The following is a 23,557-nucleotide window of genomic DNA, read 5'->3' on the forward strand; positions in this document are numbered from 1 at the left end:
ACACAGAGTGACAAATAGTTCTGAGAGCTGGAGACAAACCCTGCTTTTTTCTCACCTCCACACACGCGACCAATCACTGGCCAATCAGTGCGTGTGAATGTCAGATAGTCGATTTCGGGAAGTTGAAGAAAAACCCTGAAGTGAAGTTGTCAGGGGAGGGGGCGGCGCTGAAGCTGTTTGACCGTCCAGCAAGGATTGTTCAACTGTTCTGGCCTCTTTAGAGATTAAGAGGCTGAAAGATTTTCAAAAGCTTTCCCAGCACTGCATCTGGGTCATAGCGCGTATCAGCGGTGGCGTTTGCTTTACTTCATTGTTATACATATTTTAACCTCGACTTAATCCTGCCTGGTTTCAATCCGCGCTGCCCAGTGTGTCACCACCTTTACAGCATCCCTAAATTTGTTCTTCCGAGGCATTAGGCTGACTTACAACAGACATAATCCTCACCCAATTAGCAGCTACTCGTAGCACCTCCTTTTGAGTAACGACTGGCGTTCCCAGGGCTCTCCCCATTGCTTATTAACCCTTCACTCCTCCACAGCATCAGCTGGTGGCGATACATCCTCTGTCATGGTGTCGGAATAGGGGGAGTGGAGCACGGACAGAGGGGGTCTCGTTAGGGCCAGGGGTGGCAGAGTGTCGACTCTTTTGTTAGGGGCTTGTTAGAGCGATGGGTCTTGGCAATTAGGTGGAGAGCCCCGGCTAAGCCGTGTTAGCCACTGTGAAGCCAGCTCTGAGCTAACAATAGCAGCGGCGCTCCAGATATAGAGGCCAGGGTTTTGACAAGTCATTGAAATTCAACCGTATGCAGAGACACTGTGTCTCTCTGAATAGATAAATGAGACTTTCCCCAAGCCACCCCGTGGTTTAATAAAGTGTCTATTTGTATAAATATCCGCTTATCCATCTGTCTTCCCTGTCTGTTTAATCGAGCTATTTTGTCTGGCTCATTTGATTAATCTGGCCTGTCCGTGGTCTTCTTGAGGAAATTGTTCCGGCTCATTTTAGCTTTGTGACTAACGAACAGCTCAGTATTCATATTTGGATGGTCGCATTACCGCAGAATGAATCGGCTGCATTTTCTATCAAATACTCAATTACAGACTTAATTGAAACACCACGTTTGTACCCAAAGTTTTTTGTTTTTCAGATGATTGATGGTATTGTCAGGATGCATGTGGTGCCCAGTGTGCTAGGATTGGTAGTACGTCACGGATGGGTTGCCGGTGAGACAGGTGGCATGGTGGTTGCAGCTGAGGTGTGTGAAGTATGTCTTCTGAGAGTTACTGGCTGTTTCACATACATGTGAGGCTCATGGAGCTTGTACAGTATGTACAGTCTGTCTGGGTGGTGGTTTTGACTGACCGCAGATGATCTGTGTTAAAAAGAGGAGGAAAGGATGTCACATGGTTGTCACGTGTCACAGTCATTTGGGAATCCTGTACCTGAAGGCACTTCATGTGCTCTTGTATCTGCTCACATGTAATGCTGAAGCGACTGCTGCTGCTAATATTTCTTATTATGATCAATGAATTCTGTGGATTGATTGTTTCAATTATTTATTTACTGGATTAAATTCCAGAAGGTAGTGATTAAAGTGCTCACATCTGATATGCTGGGTCGAGCAAGTGAATTTGTCCGTGAATAACGTTGATTGAGAAAATTTGTTTTCTTTCAATTGCTTTAGAGATTAATAGACTAATTATTACAATACTAGATAAAGGGAGTGTATTTGTGTAGATCCACCAAGCCCAACTCTGATATCTAAAACCCATGTTATGTTTATTTGTAAAATCCTCCATTGATCTGTGCTCCTGTCCCCTGACTTTGTGTGTTTTTTTCCTCCAGCTGGAGATGGAGAAGCTGCAGCTCCAGAGTCTGGAGCAGGAGCACCGTAAGCTGACGGCGCAGCTGAAGGATGAGCGTGAGAAGAACAAGCACATTGTCATGATGTTGGTGCGTGAGTGCAAGCAGCTTGCCACACGGGTGGTTGAGGAGTCGCAGCGCTTTGACGAGCTCCAGGCTCGCCTGGATGAGGAGAGTCGCACCTCTGGCCGGTTGCAGGAGGACCTGAGCACAGAGCGGCAGCGTAGCCAACAGATGGAGGCCAAGATGGAAAAGCAGCTGTCGGAGTTCGACACAGAGCGGGAACAGCTGCGTGCCAGGCTTGGCCGCGAGGAGGCCGAGAGCCAGGGTCTGCGGCAGCAGGTGGAGCAGCTCAGGACTGAACAGGGCGATGGAAAGGATGGTGCTGCTGTAGCCCAGCCTGCTGCTGCTGGAGCAGAACCTGCTGCTGCTACCAGTCCACCACCCAAACCTAAAGCTCTGACATCTGTTTCTGTAGCCACAGAGCCCATCAGCTCTCGAACAACGTCTTGCCAAACGGACCTGCCCCCCACTGAGGTGGAGGGTCCCAAGAAGACCCCCCTCACTATACCCATCAAACCAACCCCTGCCAACTATGTGGGCCTGAGTCTGCCAAAGACGACTGGCCGCGGGATCGTTCACAGCAGTTCAGGAGGACTGGCACAGACAGAGAATGGCTCAGAGGGCCAAGCCCCTCATGGCTTACCCAGTGGAGTCAGCCCCCGTGTCCAGGCGGCCCGTTACAAGTTCCAGGAACAGGACCAAAACGGCACAGCATCTCAGAGTCCTCCTGCCCGTGACCTCTCACCCACCAACCGGGACAACTTTGCCGCCAAGCAGCAAGCACGCCACACCGTCACACAGGTCCTTTCGCGCTTCACCAGCCCTCCAACAGGAGGTGCTGGACCCCTGCGTCCAGGCCTGCCCCACTCCGCCTCAGAGGGAGGCCCTTTTCCCGGCCGCCTGAGCCATCCCATTGGCCTCAAGTCGCCCACGGTGGCCAGGATCGACCGGGGAAACCCTCCCCCTATCCCTCCCAAAAAGCCAGGGCTTTCCCAGACCCCCTCTCCTCCTCATCCACCCATCAAGGTGGTGGGGGACAGCAGCCGCTCCCCTGGGGCCGGGCTAAAACCGGCCACACCCCAGCTGCCACCCAAACCTGCCCTGGACCTGGTCCCAGCCCTGACGGCCTCTCAGGTGGGTGCCTGCTCCCCCTCCCGCTCCCCGGGGCCTGGCCGAGGCCCTCAGCGGCAGCCGGCAGCAGCATGTGTCGAGTGCCCCCCCGTCATCAGCCCTGCCACAACTCTCAGTAGCCCCTGCTCCATAAACCCCCCCTCCACCTCTTCTTCCATTAGTGCTCCATCCTCCCGTAGCTCCCGTGCCTCAGCAGGCAGCCCCCTGGCAACAGCATCAGGTAAAGGGGCTCCTACATGCTCCATCTCCATCCAGTTCTCCCTACTGCCTCTTTTCTTCAACTGTCTTTCCATGCCACTAGCCTAGGGTAGCGTAGCATAGCATAGCAAAACAATAAGGTCACAGGGAAACTGGTCCAACCATAGGAATGCAGTGCAGAATAGCACATGGGTCAATTGAGTTTATGCCACTGACTCTGTCCCTCAATCCTAAATTACCTTGTGAGATCTAGTGTCGTTCACTGCACCCTCTCCTCAACTCATCTCTCCTTCTCTGCCCTTAATATGTCCTCCCTCTGGGCACCTTTCGTCTCCCATGTTGTCACGTTAGCCCTGTCGTAATCAGTATCAGTGGCGGGCAGTGACAACATGTTGCTAACTGCTAGATTAGAGGGTAGCCATGTCAGGGTGAACTGAGGCAAAGCAGATGTTTTCCCTCTTGTGTACTCGGATTGGTTTGAAGGCCTTCCTACAAGTAACCCCTGTCTTCTCTGAAGCTGCTGCCAGAGGCTGTCCTCTCCTCCCCTTCCCTTTTCCATCCTCCAGTAGCATGCCATGATCACTCTTCTACTTCCTGCACTCTCCCTATTTCAGCCACTAACCTCCTGTCCATTCTGCATCCTGTGTCACTGACGGCTCTCTGTGTGTAATTTAATCATTTTCATGCAAATGTTAGCATTTAGGTTCACCTTGTGATGTGCTTTTTTAGTGCTATGCTTGGTTATGCTGTGTAGTTTGATCAAAGAATAATTCCAGTTTATTACAAGTTGGTCTTACTTCCATAGTCTTGGCCATCATTTCTATCTGTAATGATGTTGCACGCACTATGATCTCCCACATCTCAACAATCAGTGCCAGGGATCAGGGATCATGCCTTCCTGCATCCTAGCCAGGTGTCTTCTTAGGCTTTGGACAAGTCTGACCGAAATTGGTCCCCAAACTGTTGTTGCAAACTTCCATCACACTTACAGAATGACTTTTGGTTCATCTTATCCTACTTACTGTGCAACGAGGGGTTATTACCACCATTTCAATTATGCTTTACCCCCACATTTACTCCTTTTGGTCATTTTCCCTAACTGTGGACTGTCTGATCGTCCGGCTGATCATCTTTGTAAACTGGAATTATTCACAAATGTACCTGCGAAATGTGACAGAATCAGTTTGCGCTTTTGAAAGTCCTGTTTTTTGCATGCAAATGTATCCTGTTCCATAAAAATACCGTAAATAGCTGCTCTATCTTGTCACGTAAACAAGTGCTTTGTCAAGAACAAAAGACCTTAAAGTGACTTAAAAGGCAAATTATCAGGAATGTGGCACTCTGCTGGCGGGGCCATCTGAGGGGAGTGCTGCTCTCCAAGTGGTATTTACTGACATTTTAAAGTTCTCGTGTAAAAATAGAGTTAACACCAGTGTTGCCAACCTTTCGGATTTTATTGCACTTGATTGCAGCATCTAATCTGATAAAGCTGTGGAGCAGTTTTGGAGAAATTCTGCTCCTTCCCAGACGTATTTATCACAGTTTAAAAGCAGTTCCACAATCTCACCTGTCAGCAGCCCGATATGTTTTTGTAGCCTTGGTGCTTTTCCTATTCCCCACCACCTCCCACTCAGACAGAAAGTGCAGCCATAACAGCTGCCATTATCATTATCTATGTACTTGAGATTCTCTGCTGCACTTTTTCTTTACTCTCTCTTGTATCTCTGTCTTCAGTCTATGAGACAATTTTCTGCACTGCAATTCTCCATTCTGCCTTTCTCTAATTCATTTTTGACCTTCCCAGTTCAGTTCAGCCACATAAAACCGAGGTTAAAAGTAGCACATCTAGCCTTTAGCGTGACACCTCCCAGTAAACTGTCAGCAGTTTAAAAAAGTTGTTGGGTTCGGTTATTCTTCTGTCTTTTTTTCTGTTCTTCATCTGTTTGTTTGTTGTGTAAATCATTTTAAATTGTACTGTGTAATTGGAACAGTGTCCCTCTGAATGACGTATGTATATTTATGTGTCCACTGTGTGAATATTGTGGATGAACGATTGGACTGAAAGATGAATGCTGTCCATCGCCTTGCTCTTAATCTGATGTGATGGCAGAATCGTTTGTCAGCTCGCTTCACATGTTGATTTAATTACAGATGATTTATCAGAGGGTTCCTGCGTATTCAGAAACCTCTGGAAAAGCTTTGAATTTAGTGGTGTTGTGCTACATATTCCAACGTTTGGAAATAAAAAGACAGAAAATACCCATCTGTTACCGCAGTAAACAACGTGAAGAATGATGAAATAATCCAAAAATCTTGTTTTTTTTCCTGAAACACAGCAGGATGCTCAATATTTGTCCCGTTCAAACACTTCAAATTCAGTGCTAAAGAATATTAACAGTAAATTATGTTTCTAACTTTAAGAGATCACATTTAGACTCTGTTGGATCTGCTGGTGGGTTCATCTTTACGAGCTTGTGTTGTCCAGCAAAGCCTTGTTCAAAGGGAGATTTTTAAAAAACATTCGGTGGTGTTCCCAAATGTCCAAAGAAACTAAACATGTCAAGCTGCATTTCACAGAAAGTGTATAAAAGAATGAGGAACATACCTGGAATATGTTTGTTTAATAGGCAGCCATAAAGACATGTTATTATGGGTTGTAATTTTAAATTCAATGTCGGCAGCATTTTATTCTTTGATACAAAAACATACCATGTGATACTGTAGTACAGGGTAAAAAAGGTTATTTTTTCTACATTCATGGAAATAAAAGCATTCAAGGACTTCAAGGAGGCAGTCAGGAGTTTTAGATAAGAAGGTTAAAAGACTTTTCTCATTTTTGAAGCTTCAGATTGTGTCAGAGTTTGGAGTTTCAGTTAAACGGATACTGATATTATCAGTAGCAGCAGGTCTGAAGGCCAGACATAATCTGAGTGAAGCCTCAAACACAGTGCTGCTGGATGAGTTCCAGCTAAAGCTGAAACAAAACCTCAGTGTGTCACTTAACCTGTCTACCTGTTTTTCCCCATAATCCCCCATAATCCTACTGATATGTCATAACATAACCAACCACCACATGGGATTTAGCCAAGAATAGCTTCAGCCTACAGCAGCAGAAACTAACTGGATGCCTTCTGTTGTGACTAAATGAAATAAGTGCACACCTGCGCCTATTAGCAACAGTTAGCAATTGAAGACACATTCTTGGACGTTCGGTCTGGTCAGTTTCCTGCTGAAAGGCCAGTAATTTGAAATTATTATCACAATCAGTTTTACATCAAAGTGTGTGAATGGTGTTACTTTACTCTGTGGCAGTGTTGGTGTGCAGTTAGTGTAGTTTTTGCTAATTAGGCTGGCCTCAGTAGCAGATAGCTAACCGAATAGCAACCTAACATGCTGCTCTTCAAAAACAATGAACATCATAACGATTAGCAGCACATAGCTAGCTAAATAGAAAGCTAACATGCTGTCCTCCAAAAACAATGAATGTCCTAATGGATGGCAGCATGTTAGCATGCTATTTAGTTAGCTTGCTATTTAGCTAGCTAATATACTGCACGTCAGGAAATGATGAACGTCATTATGAATGGCAGCACATAGTTAGCTTAATAGCAACACACACGCTGCCCTTCAAAAACACTGAACATCATGATGAAGTGCAGCATGTTAGCTTGTTATTTAGCTAGCTAGCATGCTGCCCTTTGAGAAATAATGAACGTCATTATGAATGGTAGCACATAGCTAGCTAAATAGCAAGCTTACATGCTTCCCTCCAAAAACGATTAACGTCATACTGGATGGCAGCATATTAGCTTGTTATTATCTAGCTTGTTCCCTTCACCAAAGCTACATGATGTTTACACTGAGTTTACTTTCAGCTGTATTTTATTAACATTAACACATCACTTGCCTCATTTTATAAACATTTCCCCTAAGTTCTGCCTGACATACAGTACATCTTTGAAAATTCAGGATCTCCAGGAGAATTTAAAGTCAACAAAAGGTGATTTGAACAATGTTTGGCTGCACAACATGAGCTCGTACTCACCGGTCTGTAAACAGGTAGTCGTCCTGTGGGTTTAATAAAATCACTGCTCCTATTTCTACTTTGTAAATGTTGATTTAACTCCGATCTCCTGCTTTACGCCTCCCGCCGCTCAGACAATATGTGAGGAACTGAAGTGTGCTCTCCTCCCCTCCAACCCACCCACCTTCTTACACCCTTGCTCTCCAATGCTCAGCACTTCTAAGAGCTTCCTCTTCCTCCTGCTCTTCCTCCTCCTAGTTTAACCTGTGCTGCTCCTGCTCCTCCTTCCCCCTGCAGGCTGGTGTCCCTCCGTAGTCTCCTCTCTAAGCGGCGGTGGGCCTGCTGCCCTGGACGGCGGGCGCCCCCTGCTCCCCCAAGCTGCTTCCCAGGGAAATGTCACTTTAATGTCAATGCTGCTTAACCAACCAGACCCGACCACCACCACCACCGCCACCACCACCACTACAACCACATCCACCAACGCCACCTCTACCACCAACACCACCTCTACCACCGCCATGGAAAACAGACCCAATCATCTTGACCAAGACCACCACCTCTACCACAACCACAACCAAACCTCTGCCTTGTTTGCTGCTGCTCAGAATGGACACACAGGTAACTGAAGTTTGATTAATCAATACTGGTTGACATGTAAGTGGTAACATCAAAGGTAGTGCAGATAATGAACATGATGAAGCCAGAAATGGACAAAGGCTGCAGATCCAACACAGCCAGCTCATGTTTTCTCTATTTTTTCTGGGAATTTGGGCTTTTTAGCCACATGGGTAAAGTTTATGTTTGTGGTTTAAAACTTTATAGGCTGGTTCCAGTATTTTGAGTCTCATTATATTTTCATGTTTTCATTCATTTTTTGGCGTTATTTTTGGTGACAATCATCTTGGGGGTGGGTGCAGTGTAACTCCTGACCTTCAAAAAACATGGCTTTGACCCTGAATACAGATATTTTTGTAAGCGATGATGTATTTGTGACTCAAATTCTTGGCTACGCAGTATCAGTATTTGGTTAAACTACATTTTGTGGTGGCACAAGGCTTCTCTGTGTTTCTTCCAGCAGAACTTTAAGCAGCTGAATCATGTTTTGAAGTGGAGGTGAAGCCGGTGGAGATGGAAACCCTGTCTGTGGTTTTGGTCAGTGGTGGACTGGTTGATTGATTTTAAAGAGCAGTCTTCAAGGAGCGCTCAGAGGCTTGTATTGATTGGTATTGACTGATGAAGAGAGGGTGATGCATCAAAATACAAACAAAGGTTTCACACAGGATTGATTGTTCTGTGAGCACGTCTGATGGACGTTACAGGAACATAAGTCACCACAATAATAATGATTACAAAGTCAATCTAGGAATACATTAATAAGTATATACACAGTTACATTGTGTGTTTTTCCTGCTATTCAGCGTTTTCCTCTTACTGCAAATCAAAGGAAAACAGAAAAGGAAAACGAAGGCACTCTGCGTTCATTAAGACGAGGCATTAATTGTAGTTTGCCTTTGTTTGTTTGTACCTGTTGAATCGTATATTCTCTGACATTTCACAAACAAAGGCTCTGAAGTTTGAATGAAGTGCTGTGAACATACCTGTGACGATGCTTTTCCTTGTGTCGACAGCCGTCACAGAGCCATCGAGGTGTGACTGTGTGGAACTGCATAAATGTAAAGCAGATGGTTGCTTTGACTTCCTGTTGAAGGAAGAGTAGGACGAAGGTTTACACTGAAAAGAGAATGGGCTCGGTGGTTAGACACTGCACGCCTCCACAAAGGAGATTTATCTGTTTCAGTCATTCGGTTGTTGCCCTTTTCCAGAGCAGCTCACAGTGGGTGATACGAGATTTAATATCTTGCCAAAGAAACGTTCAGCAGGAACGTGACTCAGGTGTTTCAGACATCCGAACTGTGACATTTCTGTTTTTAGGCGAGATTTTAACCAGGAAATAAAACCCTGCCACCTGAACTCTCACCACAGCGAACAGCCTCTGCAGAAACATGGCATCAATGTCGTTTCTTTTCTAAATCAAACATGATTTTGTGCTTTTGTTGGCCTCCAGTGAAAAGAAAATGAGATGCTAATGCTCAGTTTGAATAAAAGATTTCCCCTTTCGCGCAGCTTGACTTGTAGTCTACATTCTGCTTAAGTGAAGGAAATTGAGGCCAAGGTTCTGGAAAGGTTTCTGATGTTTGTGCATGAGGAGCCGTGAGGTTGACGCTCAGATCGACTTGACAGAGGAAACGTGAGAAACTTGGAGTGACGTACAGTGAGTGACTGAAAGGAGGAAACACAAAGGTGACGGAGCTTTGATGGAGTTAGCTGCCTGCTGTGGCTGGAAACAACACCGGTGAGGATGAAGTTGCAGGTGCATTCAGGCGATGATTCTCTGTGGGTTCATCACGAAAAGCACCACCTTTTTACACACGTGGTCATGTGATCCACTGTTAATATGAAAATATGGATTATAGCAGCCACAGTTCACAGGCACAAACAAGAAAGTCTCCATGAAGATGTTGAAACGGGACCATGTTTTTCAGTCATTTTGATCACACGATGACAGATTTGGACAGATTTGCAAAGCTAACCCTTAAAGACAAACGTTAGCATGGCCAAGCCGTTAGCTGGACGTGCCTTCTGCAGCGAGATGAAGATGCAGTGACAGGACAAAGACGCGGTGCTGATGAACTCTCCCTGCGCTGCTGTAAATCCTGTAATTGTACGAGCTGCGGCTGATCCCATTATGCTGGCTGCCATTAAATGAGATGGACTGTCATGTTAGGGCTGTAACCTCAGCGCGAGTGTCGCCTGCGTTCAGCTGACACACACACACACACACACACACACACACACACACACACACACACACACACACACACACACACCGCAGGTCTGTCAGGATTCGCCTCCCTGCTGAGATGTTTAGTAACACTCTGTCAGTCGAGGAGCGCTGATCCATGAACTCGCCTCATTCAGCTGAAGGACAGCTGTGCTGAGGGCTTATAGGTGGACCTGCACGGAGAGCGCACACACAAACACACAAACACACAGACTGCAGCCGTCAATATTTCATTGTTGCTTTCCCCAAGAGTTTCCTTCTCATCCGATGCCATCGTCTGAGCCCCGTTGACCCCTCCTCCCTTCCTTTCCAAAGCGGCAGACTGATATGTTTTAACCACTCGCAGATGGTCGAGTGTTCAATGCGAAAACATGAAAAGCCACAAACCCTCACATAATAACAGTCATGTATTTTTATTCTCACTGTGTAGTGGTGGTGACTCGGTATGATGCACTTTACTGCAAAGCTTTGACTGAAAACAGGAAGAACAGCAACACTGGAGACCTGACAGTCAGTAATGTCTGCGGTGCCGAGCCAAGAAATGCAGAGAATGCTTTAAAATGGCACATTTTCAGTGATTTACGTGCGCTCTTAATTCGTTCTGTATGTTGTTCTGGTGGGTCCGTCCTGCCTGATGTGCCACCCGGTGAGAGACACGTGACACTGTTTTCGTCCAGCCTGGTGTCACATGCAGCAGAGACAGCTGAAGTCCTGCCCTGCTTCTGGTCCACCAGCCTCTGACGTTCAGGGTCACACGAAGGCTCTTGATCATCATGCAACATGTTGTGGTTGATTCATTTTAAATTGTAGCTGCTCCATCTGGTCGATTATTTCTTTGAGAGTATCGTGCAGAAGAAGGCGGCGCTGTGTCGCGTTTCATCTTTTCAGAAGAGCAGGTTGAAGTTAGAGGAAACAGAAGCTGCTGAACGTGGTGGCAGGTGAATGTGACCACGAAACACGGCGACGAACACAGTGTCTGATTGTGCTCATTTAGTCTGTTTCAGCTGTTTTTGTGGTGTTACAGGCTGTAATTGTTTCTACTTGACCGTCTTTCTTTCTCTGGCAGAGTGTGTGAAGCTGCTGCTGTCTTCAGGATCACCTGCTGATGTTTCCGATGAAAATGGATTCACACCTTTACACTTTGCTGCCGCCCGCGGCCACAGCAGGTGAGCACACACACACACACACACACACACACACACACACGCACACCCTGTGTGACCGCATCCAACAATCATGTGAGCTATAACTGCCACAGTTCTGTTCATTTTTTGTATTATTTAGTAAACGATCTGCTCTTTAAAACATCAGAAATGTCAATTAAAAGTTCCCAAAGCCCAAACTGACATCTTCAGATCGCTTGTTTTGTCTGACCCGCAGTCCAAAGCCCCAACATATTTACTTCCTAATGATATAAAACAGAGAAAACCAACAAGTTAATCAATCATCAGAATCTGGTTTGCTTAATTTTCCTTGAACTCATCAATTAACGAGCTGTGTCACCATTAATTCCAAAAATAAAATTCTTAATTAAACTGCACTAGCCTGGCGGGACACGACGCTGTGGCTCCTTTGGAAGTGTTGACTGTTGTCTGCTCTTAACTCACATTTCTGGGTCTTTAGTCAATCACGGTAAATGTTCGTGGTTCTGATAGCATCACAGTGTTTCATGTTTCCAATTGATGACTCACCATATGTTTCGCTGCGAGACGAGCACAGCTGGTATGTCCCATGTGTGAAATACGACCGCGAGCCCGCTGCCGGTGACCGCGCTGGGTTTCGCTGTCAGAAGCAGTGCCAGCATGTCTGCTCGGTATCAGCCGGTGGCTTTGTGGCGTACAGTGCAGACTGACAGGTTCAGACCAGTTCTGCATCACATGTGAAGCTTAATGGGGTGATTTCCCGCAGCCAGAGCGAGCCCGGATCAGGACTGTCAGCCGTGTTTGCGGCTCGGTTGTTTCCCCTCCTCAAACATCAGCAGAGCTCTCGTTATTCATTATTAACGGCGAGGGAAGCATCTGCTCCGCCGCGACGTGCGCAGTCGGCTCTGATCGCACGTATTGATCCTGATGTATCGGCGGGACGACGCTCAAGCTCGCAGCCCGAGAGGCTCGTCAGCTGTGCTGTGTTTGTGTGTCTGTGCTTGCCAAAAACACGATGCCCAGGACCAGCTGGGGAATGTGCAGTGTTGTAATATCTGATCACAGTGTTATTTATAGAGAGGGATATCCAGAAGGCATGCTGACACACACGCGCATGCACTGAAACACACACACACACACACACACACACACACACACACACTGAGAGTTTGTTTTATGGGGTTAACTGTTTTTTTCGGAGGTCGTGACTCAGTGGTCGTGTTAGCAGACAGGCTCAGTTTCCTCAGATGATCGGCTCTCTTTCACTACTGGTGGAGGGCTGATTGATGTCTTCCCTTATCTCTGAACAGGTGTGTGTGTGTGTGTGTGTGTGTGTGTGTGTGTGTGTGTGATCACTGCATGTATTTCTTTGTCTCTAGCCTTGTATGTAGGGTACAGCGAGTGCATGCACGCAGGCATATGTGGCATATTAATTATGTGTTTTGGAGCCTGATTTTGTCCTTTTATGAAAAAAAAAACCAAATGTCAACATTTAAGAAATGTGATAAATCTGAGCTGATATTTGTGTTTTTTGTAAATATTCCTGGTTATTAAAGCACTGAAATGAAGCTACAGCTGAGAAATAAAGCAGTTTATGGAGGATGACAGTTCTAGAGCACACGTGACGAGTGTGAAATTAAGTTTTAATAACATTTAGAAGTAAACTAAGACACAAATGGAACAAATTCTATTAAACTTTAATGATCATAAATGGCCAAACAACAGTGAAAAAGCACTAAAGCACCTCTGTTTCTATGTCATCTGCCCACATGTGCACTGATATCGATACATGGGGGATAAATCTTTACCTGCTTTGTCTTCAGAATCAGAATCGGCTTTAGTGGCAGCGTCTGTGCAGCATGCAGGGAACTTGACTCCGGGTGAAACGTTGCACTCAGTGAATCTGCAAAGCAAAAAAGACAATCAGCTCAAAGAAGATGAAAAAAATCTTTATCTTGAGCCTAATCTGAGCCTCTCAGTTCAGTAAATAAGCTGAAAATTGTTGGAAGAAGATGTAAAATTGATTCCAGGTGTCTCATTACTGACCGATCCTGATATCTTGGACAGATACTGTGCAGTTTGTCTGTATTATGTGTATATTTGTACGTTTGTTGGTTCTTACGTCGCCGCCCTCCCCGCAGCTGTTTGGAGGCGCTGCTGGCTGCAGGAGCTGCTGTGGATTTGGCGACGGCGGGGGGGCAGACCTCCCTCTTCCTGGCCTGTGAGGCGGGCGGGCTGGACTGCGTCCGGGTCCTGCTGAGCGCCGGAGCCGACCGCTCACGCACCAGCACGGTAAGTCGGCCATATTGGCCACGAGGAGATGAATTACGTCGGGTTTGCGTCCCAAAATGCTGCCGCTTAAATTTAAATGTCGTATTTTGAGTTTGCACATCAGATTCAGGTTTCGAGCTGCAGCACGTTCCTCATTTAGTTTCTCATCTTTGCCACAAACACTCATCACGCTTCCTGCTTCCTGTGAAGGGTTTCAGTGCTCTCAGGGATTCGGTCGTCTGATTGATGCTTGTTAATTGATGTATGGGCTCCATGGTAACCATAGGGGGCCGTTAGTTGCCGTGGCAGCATGTGATGAGACCCTATATTTAGTTACCTGCTTTGTTCCACATTTAGCGGCCCAGCTTCCCTGCTGAGCCGCAGAGCTGCTGAAGTCTCCATAGCATATCTGACCTCTTCAGCACAGAGGTATTTTTAGACGGCCGGTGGTCGAACGTGATGATTTAACACGGGGGGGGGGGGTCCAAACTGGGTCCAGAGCCGGCATGTGCAGCACAGTCAGAGGCCGACGGGCTTCAGTCTGAGTTCATTTTTGATTGCATGTTCGTTTGTGTCCATTTTGAATGTTGAAAAGCTGATTTAAAAACAGAAAAACAGTGTAGAAAGTGCTTTTCTCCCGTCAGCCAGCGTGAACCAGAGCCAGTTGTGGTCCTGCTGAGTCCTCTTTTTCTTACGGTGGAGGCATAAAATCCAGACGTAAATTAGCTCAAAATGATTGGTTCTGGCGAAGGCTTCTGTGTGTTTTCAGTGAAAGCTGTAACCCCTGAATCCTGCAGTATAAGTACGTGGCTCAGAGAGTTCTGTATCAGCAGCAGCGCCTCGTGCACGTGGACGTAAACCAACCTTTACCTCTCTGCAGGACGGCTGCACGGCTCTCCACGCGGCGGTGCGCTCAGGACACGTGGACACGCTGCGTCTCCTCCTCCTCCGCCACCCGACTCAGGGTGACCCCACTGTGACCCCCGACCCCCCCGCCACCCTGGCTCTGCCTGCCGCCCTGCTGAACCAGGCCAACAACGACGGCTGGACGGCTGCTCACATGGCTGCTGCCCTGGGCCTCAAGGTGAGGGGGGATGAAGTGACTGTTTGTTCAGCCTTTGACGCTCATTCTTCTGGCTTTGAGGATCATTTCCTGTGTGGTTTGACCTCTGACTCTGTACCGACCAATAGGCAGGCAGGAAACTGGCCGTACATTCATCAGGCGAACAGAAACTCCACTCTAAAACATGCTAATGTTGCTCCACGGCTGCTGGATGTGTAAATAGGAAATTGCTAGCTTACATGTTTAATATATAACTTAATAAGGCGATAGTGTATCGGGCTGTCTCCCCCTAGTGGCCAGAAAACAGTTTAGCAGCTTTAATCTTGGTTCCACATGAAGTCAGCCTCCTGCTTCCACTGCTGATCTGCAGCTCTACTCTGTAATGCTAAAATATTTCCACTGTGAGGCTTGTTTATGCACACTGCACCGAGTCTTTACCCACACTCACTGTAATCAGCGTCTTCCCCTAACGTCCAGTCCTGCCATCACAGCGGCGGGCTAATGGCACAGCTGACCTTGCCGGCTGAAACGTCGCGCTCAGCAGAAACAAAGCAGGAGACACCAGACTAGACTGAGAGTCTGACCTGAATACAGATGAAGATCGCTCATTGATTCGAGCTTTCATAACACACAGGAGCTTGTGTTGCAGAGAGGTGACACACCCTTTGAGATGTGCGTACTGTACACGTGTTTATTACTCGCAAATGGCAAGCAACCTGTGTGTGTGTGTGTGTGTGTGCGCAGGAGTGTCTGGAGGTGCTGTGCAGCCACAGTGAACAAGACATCGAGAGGAGGGACAAGTGTAATCGCACTATTCACGACGTGGCAACCGACGACTGCAAAGATCTACTTGAAAACCTCCGTGAGTGACTTCCTGTTTGTGTGTGTGTGTGTTTGCACATGTACGTCTTCAAAGATGGACTTTTTTTTTTTTTTTTTTTTTTTTAATGGATCTGTGGACCATTTTGGATGGAAATGAGTTTTCCAATATTTTTTCCTTTTTGATGTGTGTGAGCGTAGAAATAAGACTGATCATTAAATGATTGATATCATTCATTTCTACATTTAAACAGCTGAATGTTGGAAATTACTTAAACGTGATACTCGTGGTTCTGAAGAGCCTCTCCTCCCTCCTCCGTCAGACTCGTACCGGGTCCTGGTGCGCCTCCGGTGTTCAGGTGGAGGCGGAGCGGGGTCCATGTGTCCTGTGGAGGCCCTGGAGGACGAGGCGAGGGGCGTCACCGGCAGCCAGGCGGTGCTGGGCAGAGTGTCAGTGGACCGGTCGACGCGTTGGTCTGAGCTGAGCTCCTCCCTCAGCCTCGCCTTCACCTCCTACCTCCAGACCCTCTGTGGAGACTCTCCAGGGAGCAGGGAGGAGGCGCAGCGCCCACCGCTCGGGCTCAGCCCCGCCAGTATCGCCTCCATCCTGATAGGTGAGGAGACTCTTAATGTAACTCCGTCTGTGTCTTCTCCATCCTTCCTCCCGTTCAAGCCGCTCCTCCTCGTCTCCTCTGAGCCTTTTCGTGCACCTGCTCGGTCCCAGTGGCCGACAGCACCTGAGCGTGATGAAGACGAGGATGAGGTGCATCCTGCTGGCTGTGCTTCCCTCTTGCTGTCTCTCACTCGGTTTAACAGCAGGTTTATGTTTCTGTCTGTCGTGGAAACACTCACAGCTCTAGTTGTATCTTGCCAGATAATTTACTAAATTTCCCTCAATAGATCACCGTCGTTTTCTTTGTCCTGTGAGTGAACCTAATTTAGCAGCCACTCGTGCATTTTTCCTGTGTTTTGCTGGTGGTTGGTGCTGATTTTGTGTTTAAAAATATAAAATCCTGTAAAACAAACCGGATGTGTGCTCGATTAGCGTAAAGTTACTCTGACAGTTAAATTGTTCCATTTCCTGAAGCTTCTGGGACGTTATGCCTGACGTCAGCTGTAAATGTGTCCACCTAATTGTTAATTATTATTATGATCTTTGTCACCTCCCACTGGCTTAGAGTTAGCGGTACTTGCTAGCTAGCCTGGTGGAGGCTAGCGTTAGCGTGGGCTAGCTTGTGTCAGTTGTTTTGTCTTGAATTATTTGTTTATATAGAAAGTTAACAACTGTCTGTGCAGGTTATGGATGTCTTAGCATAAAAACGATGAAAACGTTTTAGCACAGCTGGGAGATTTACCAGTTTGTGACTGAGTCGTCTCGTGCTGAAAAATAAAATGCACTGTCCCTTCATGAATCGTGACGCCGTTCGTCCCGTGTGTCCGTGCACACACTGCTCTGACGTGAACACTGCCAGCTTGAAATAATGAAACCAAAAGAGCACAAATACTCTGACTCTTCACTTCCTTTACGTTCAGACTTTGAAACTGATGCATAAAATTTCACCAGGATGTAGGAAACCAGTGTCTGACTCAGAGGATCTCATGGGAGGGACCCTCTGACCCCCCCATGATTTGTGTCCCCTGGGCATGGGGCCGCCGGCAAGGTGTCCCCTCCTGGAGGTGGCGACACTATCAGCACTTTCCAGCAGCGATACATCAACAGCTGATGGTTCTAACCTTCATGAAGGCTGGATTAAAGGCAGGGCAGCCGAATTAACGAGTGCACGGAAATGAAACTCTCTCTGTGGCTGCGACCTGTTTGTGTTTGAGCCGTGACGCCTGCACAGTTCAGCGTGACGCTGCTTCCTGTGTGATGGTTGATGGTCAGAGCTTCACACACACGATACTGTTGAATAATTAATCTGTCGGTGTGTGTGTGTGTGTGTGTGTGTGTGTGCGTGCGTGCGTGCGTGCGTGCGTGCGTGCGTGCGTGTGTGTGTATGTGTGTGTGTTTTTTCTCCAGGTGATCAGATGTCATCAGTGTGTGATTGGTCGTCTTCAGCTAGAGGCTGGTTTAGGGTTAGGGTTACTGTGTGTGTGTGTGTGTGTGTGTGTGTGTGTGTTGTAGTGCAGGTCTGAGACAAAAAGGAAATCGATGTCCTCTAACAGCAGCGACTGCCTTCTCTCTGCCTCTATGGTCACATGTCACACGGTTACTGTCGCTCACACTGGTGCTATTACACAAAACCACGAAAGAGACGTGTGTGTGTGTGTGTGTGTGTGTGTGTGTGACGATGAAAGAAAGCACGAGCAGAGGAGGGATGCATAATGGATGAGGGGGAGGGAGGAAGATGCCAATTTAGGAGAAAATGTCTGTCGTCTGAGTCGACCAGGATCAAACTGCAGACATCCAGACACTCCTTGGCGTCTGGCTTTGTGTCTGCATATATTTCCCTGTGTGTGTGTGTGTGTGTGTGTGTGTGTGTGTGTGTGTGTGTTTTTATGGGATTTCTCCTTTAATTCTTCCAGGTTGACGGCAGCCTTTCGACAGCTCTACAGCTTCTTGCTTCACTTATGAAACATGCAGCGTTTGAGCTGAAACACTGAGCAAAGTCTGTTTTCAAGCAAAATTTCCAAACATTTGATTGTTTGTTTTTGTCCATGTGTGGAGAGAAGGTGTGACTGATGAAGGCCGGATGGAGGAAGACGTTCGGTGTGTCGTCAGGCTGATTAAACGATGCATCGCTGATGTCTCCTCTTTAAATGTGGACATTTGCTGCTTTTCTAATCATCTGTGAAAATGCTGCATGATGGATTTCTCACAATTTTTTGCCACTTTGTAGACTAAAGGATCAATTCTGAAGAATAACTAATGAAAATAACTTCTGCTCCTCTGATGCTTTCACTCAGCTCGCTGTAAAAAGTTCTTAAATTAGTGAGAAGCTTTTCGTGAACAGTTGCTGGTGGGCTGTAGTTCGGTCACGTCTCAGATGCGTTTCACCTCGGGGGAACTGAACGGCGACTTGTGGAAGTGTTATGACGTTGTTGAGTCTGATGAAGCTGAAGCTCAGTGTTTCCTGCTCTGATCTGAGGTGCACTGCTTTGCACTGCAGCTGCAGGCCAGCGCAGGAAGTGAGGCTTGATTTTGTTTGTTTGTTTGTTTGCAGTGAGCACAAGCGACAGACCCTGGATCAGCTGTGACCTGCGAGCACCGGGCAGCTTGTTTGTTGAACGTGGCCGAACGTGCGGCCGAGTCAGGCGCTGTGGCCCAGAAACAGCTGCTGACGGACGAGTGATGTTTGAAAGCGTCGTCTCGTCTCACGCGGGCGAAACGTGTGCGGGCGCGATCCGTGCTGAAACAGACGTTTAGAGCGACGGGCTCTGATCTGTCCTCCAGGCGGGCGCAGGTTTCCATTCACGTCAGTCAGACGTTAAACACGACTCACAGAGAGGAAACAGAATCTATCACCACCAGCATCATGATTGGTTGTGCTGTTGTTGCATGGCGATGCATTTGAGAGCAGGAAAACTGTTGGTGATGCATTCAAATACCCGTCGGTTTGAAAAAACGACGTCGCTGAACCCTCAAGGTCCTCAGTGGTTCTCTGTTCTTGGGATCGTAGTTGAGGGACCTGCTCCGCTCTCTGGGAAATGTATTATACAGTTTAATTGCCGAAACACCTTTGATGATGCATCATCTTACTCGTCCTAATGTGATGTGTATTTGCTCTAATTAGATCCTGTGAGAGGCGCCGTCGCAGTGTTTCTCCTGCTTCATGAATTAGAGGAGGAGGAGAGTTTGTATGTAGATCCGTAGACTCATTCTGTGACCTGTGACGCTAACATGCAGATAAATTATACATTGTGGTGCGCATGATTTATGCAGACATGGTGGCGTTTCATAGTATTTGGTGCTGTGTTTGTGTTTGTACAGCAACTGTTTGTCCTCTCTTATTGTCCTGACGTGTCTCTCTGTCTCCGCTCTTCTGTTCCAGGAGACACCGAGTGGCTGCCGGGTCAGGAGCCGCCTCTGTCCCCCTGGGACCTGGTCAGAAAGCCTCTCAGCCAGCGCATCACCGTCCGCCTCAAAGGTACAAACCTTTGCGCTCGCTCTGCAGCTCTGAGCCAAAGCCGCCATCAGAGCGACCATCGCTGCTAACAGATGCCATTTGGTGGATGAAAGGGCTTCACAAATGGGTTTGGATGCATTTGCGGCGTGGGCAGAGATGTACCAGGATCTGCCCACTGAGCCGCACAGCATGAAGGAGAATGTACAACAGCACGTTTTTCAAGTATTTTGATTAAATAACAGCAATAATCAGACAAATCTAGACGTAGACGTATCATCCGATCCAGCGTTGAAAGAGGCATTTCAAAATAAAAGCGTAGATGTGCTTTTTTTTATTGAAGTTGACCCCTGAGCTCCTGATCCACTGAAAATGGATCCATGATGGATCTTTGGGGGGAGATAACTGAACATGCAGCTACTCTGCTTCACTTTATGTCAAAGAAGTTCAAGTTTTTCGTCTTTTTTTGGCCACTTCAGGCGCCTTAGCAGCATGAATAGACGTGCATCAAAACGTCAGAGGCAGCGTATGCGTGGTAACTGAAGTCGGGGCAGAGGTGCATGTCACTTGGTCGCTAGCCATTCAGCATCCATTCTCTGGCCTACAGAGCTCTGATTGGACGGTTAACCTCATAAGGATCCACTGGAGATCCGGGATGCTGTGTTATCTTTATGATGACATGATGGTGCTCAGTGCTTCTGGCCTTTTCTTGACAATGAAATATTCACACAGTATAGAAATGATAAAAATCTTTGTTTTACACCACTTTTTAAAGACGGAGCGGGGCCGGAGACGGACCCCGAACGGTCCGCCGTTAATGATTACAGATGAGTCACAGCCGCAGCAGACAGTCGCTCTGCGGATATCGGAATAATCTCTCTTACTCTCTGCCGCTGCTTCTGCTTTGCTGCCTCCGTTCCTTGAATTGCCTCATCTCGTACATTTCTCGTCTCAGTGAGTCAGGACTGAACAATGGTCTGGCAGCATGAAAATCAGGCTGAGCAGCAGCCAAGCCCTCCACCGCCTCCCTTCGCTCGCTCATCGGCTCTTTGCCGCCGTCTCGCTGACCCTCTTCCTCCAGAAGGCGGCTCGTGGAGCGAGGGGGGGTCATCTGTATGTAGCCTTGTGTTTGTCCCCGCTGATGCGATCACTCATATGCATAAAATGCAAAGACAACGCACCAGAAAGGAACTAATGTGTAAGTTAAAACTCATCCGAAGGCTCCAGGAAAGAGCTGCGGATGAGTCAGTGTTTTTGATTCATCCCACTCGCTGATGCACAGCATTAAGCCTCGTTAAGTGAGTAAATAGCCACGCCGGCCGCTCGTTCTGCTCTAATTAATCGACGTTAGCGCTCACATTCTGTGCATCGCAGGGCCGCAGCTGTTGAACGCTGCGGTGGTGAACTTTCAGGACGGTCCACCGCCAAGGGCACCTTGAGCTCTGCGGCCGTGTGATGTCACCGAGGAGCTGAAGCTCGCTGCTGTCGGCGGCTGACACTGAGCGTGTAAACCGGAGCGGATTTGAGGATTTACTGTGTGAGTTTTGTGCTTGTGTTTGACAGGTCTGTCTGAGTCGTGTCTCGATGAGCTGGCTCTGGAATACCTCTTCCCCCTGCCGCTGCTGCACAACTACGTCCGCCTGGTACGCACACACACACACACACACACACACACACACACACACACACACACACACACATGCAAACACACACAAAGGGATTGAGGGATTAGATGAGTAAGACGTTGAAAAATACGGAGGAAGCTCGATGTCTGCGGCGAGAGAGTAGTACAGAAAGGACGAGGAGAGAGAGCTGAAGTGACGGACGGATGAAAGGGAACGGAGGATTAAAGCTTCACTGCCCCCTGCTGGCCGTGTCGAGGCGAAGGAGGGAGAGCTGCGGGGAATCAAGGCAGCATTTTGTCTGGTGAATTAACTTTTTACAAGAGCAATGAAACGCATGAGAGCACGTGCAGATGAAAGAGACATCAGTGAGTGAGCACACAAAGAAACTGGAGAGTTTCAGGGCTGAGATCTCATCCAGCAGCATCTGTGAGTGTCTGAAGTCCCGCTTTCCATGACTGATTTACATCTCTGACAGGACGGCGATGCTTTAATCCACACAGACACTCGAGAACGTTTCACAGCTCAGATCAGCGCTGGAGCGCTCCTCAGCTCAGATAGTTTGGGCTGCAAGTGTTGTTTTATTAATGAATAACATTTAATCAGTTCATCATATAATCTATAAAATAACACAAATATGACAGACGCACTTCGCAAGATAGATCAAAGTCGTGTCTGAAAGGTCCGGGGGGGGGGGGGTGGTGGTGTCCAATCTACAGCCTCACCACAAGAGGCCACTAAATCCTGTCCTTTAATTGACTAAAGCCAAAGTCATCGTTGTGATCACATGACAGTTTATTTCAGGTGTTCAGTTTGAAACAGTGCAGCAGCAGAAAACAGAATAATTTAGCAACGATATCAAACATGTGAAAAGAGGGTTAACGTGACGGCAAAGCTGTTAACATCCACCTGTTCCTGTGTCTCTGCCTGCAGGTGGAGCAGTATGGAAACCTCATCTTTCACGGGCTCGAGGGCAGCTGTCAGGAGCACATCGCCAGTCTGGTTGCTCGCTGCATCAAGGTACGTCCAGAAAGCTGCGACCTTCCATGGCCTGAAACGATTAAAGGGAATAATTCATCAGCTCCAGTAGAGGAATAAAAAAAAGTCCATCAGATTTCAGCTCGAGTCGCGTGAAGCCTCGCTCGCTCCTCGCATGTTGCCTGTTTACAAAGTTTTGGAGGTAGTTTGGGGAAGATTATAGCAGTGACACACCAGCACGTCCTGCTGTCCAATCAGGTGTCAGGCTGAGGTCTGAGCGAAGGAGAGGGCTGTCAATCATCTGCCCAGCAGTCCAGCCTCTTCAGCGCTGTGAGAGAGGAGAGGCCGTTAAATTTGACTCACAGCGTGATGCAATGAAACCGAAACTGGATGCAAACCACAATAATCTCATTACAACGTGAGGGGGGTGCAGGCGGGCTCCTGGTCCAGTCCCGCCTCAGGACGTGTGCAGGTCGCGGATTTGAGGATAATCACACGATAGAAGTGATCAAACCCAGAATGATGACTGTGGTCTGATTTGGCCGGCACGCTGGCGGCCATCACGGAGCATCTGGTGGCGTTCAGTCTGAAGTGTTACCATGGCAAAGGCATCAAATGGCGTCCTCCTGCAGAGGAGCAGAGATGTGATAGGAGCAGATACTCTGCAGGAACGAATGCTTTTCAAAGCGCAGCCGTTTCCTCCATTGATGACTGGATCTTTAAGCCGTGCAGTCAAACAGTTTGGAAAGACGCTTGTTCCTCTTGAACTGCTGATCGATGGTGTTTAATTACTGAGTGTGCGTCATGCGTTGTGTCTGTTTCCCCACAGTGCTGCTTTGGCGCCGTGCAGGTGCCCCCCCCCCCCGTCCCTCACTCTTCATGTTTAGTCACGTAATGCTAAAGGTGTGTGAGCTGATCGAGTGAAGGCGTGGAGGAAACGTGTCGCCCGCTCGCTCTCTGTCTGGAAAAGCCCTTCGCTCATTCAAATTCTCCTCTTCCTCCGTTTCTCTCGCCGCATAGTAGTAGTAGATTTCCTTTGTTTCCATGACAACGTGCTCTCGTCTCACCCCTCTTGTCTCTTCACTCATCTCCCCCCTCCACCCCCCTCCCCCTCTATCTCTCCACCAGTCAAAGCAGGAGGCGGGGGGGCTCGGCTGTGACGTGGTGAGGGTGGAGGTGGAGGAGAGCCTGACCAAAGAGCAGCTGCTGGAGGCCTTCATCGCCTGCGGTAGGGGGACACACACACACACACACACACACACACACGCAGAAATGACACACACACTGACTGATGATGCTTGGAACAGTCAGTGGATCAATCGATCAGCTGATCAGCAGAGTCTCAAACAGTTCTGTTAAGCAAAAAATACCAATAATTCACTGTTTCCTGCGTCCAGTCTGCTGGTTTTCTTCTGCATCAGTGACATTAAAAGGAATATCTGACAGTTTTTCACTGCTTTCTGACATTTTTTAG

The 23,557-nt window shown here is 47.7% G+C and overlaps 1 protein-coding gene across 1 annotated transcript in view; it reads left to right on the forward strand.

Moving 5' to 3' along the window:
• Nucleotides 1–23,557, forward strand: part of cttnbp2 (cortactin binding protein 2) — a 77,139-nt gene that overhangs the window by 45,277 nt on the left and 8,305 nt on the right. The window contains exons 4-14 of the mRNA XM_076733099.1: nucleotides 1,849–3,280; nucleotides 7,580–7,900; nucleotides 11,191–11,290; nucleotides 13,408–13,558; nucleotides 14,418–14,621; nucleotides 15,345–15,462; nucleotides 15,743–16,033; nucleotides 19,412–19,507; nucleotides 21,047–21,126; nucleotides 22,039–22,125; nucleotides 23,212–23,311. Coding sequence (XP_076589214.1) covers nucleotides 1,849–3,280; nucleotides 7,580–7,900; nucleotides 11,191–11,290; nucleotides 13,408–13,558; nucleotides 14,418–14,621; nucleotides 15,345–15,462; nucleotides 15,743–16,033; nucleotides 19,412–19,507; nucleotides 21,047–21,126; nucleotides 22,039–22,125; nucleotides 23,212–23,311 — 2,980 coding nt within the window. The remainder of the gene's footprint in view (nucleotides 1–1,848; nucleotides 3,281–7,579; nucleotides 7,901–11,190; nucleotides 11,291–13,407; nucleotides 13,559–14,417; nucleotides 14,622–15,344; nucleotides 15,463–15,742; nucleotides 16,034–19,411; nucleotides 19,508–21,046; nucleotides 21,127–22,038; nucleotides 22,126–23,211; nucleotides 23,312–23,557) is intronic.

Source organism: Chaetodon auriga, chromosome 6 (genome assembly GCF_051107435.1).
Source record: "Chaetodon auriga isolate fChaAug3 chromosome 6, fChaAug3.hap1, whole genome shotgun sequence".
NCBI lineage: Eukaryota > Metazoa > Chordata > Actinopteri > Chaetodontiformes > Chaetodontidae > Chaetodon > Chaetodon auriga.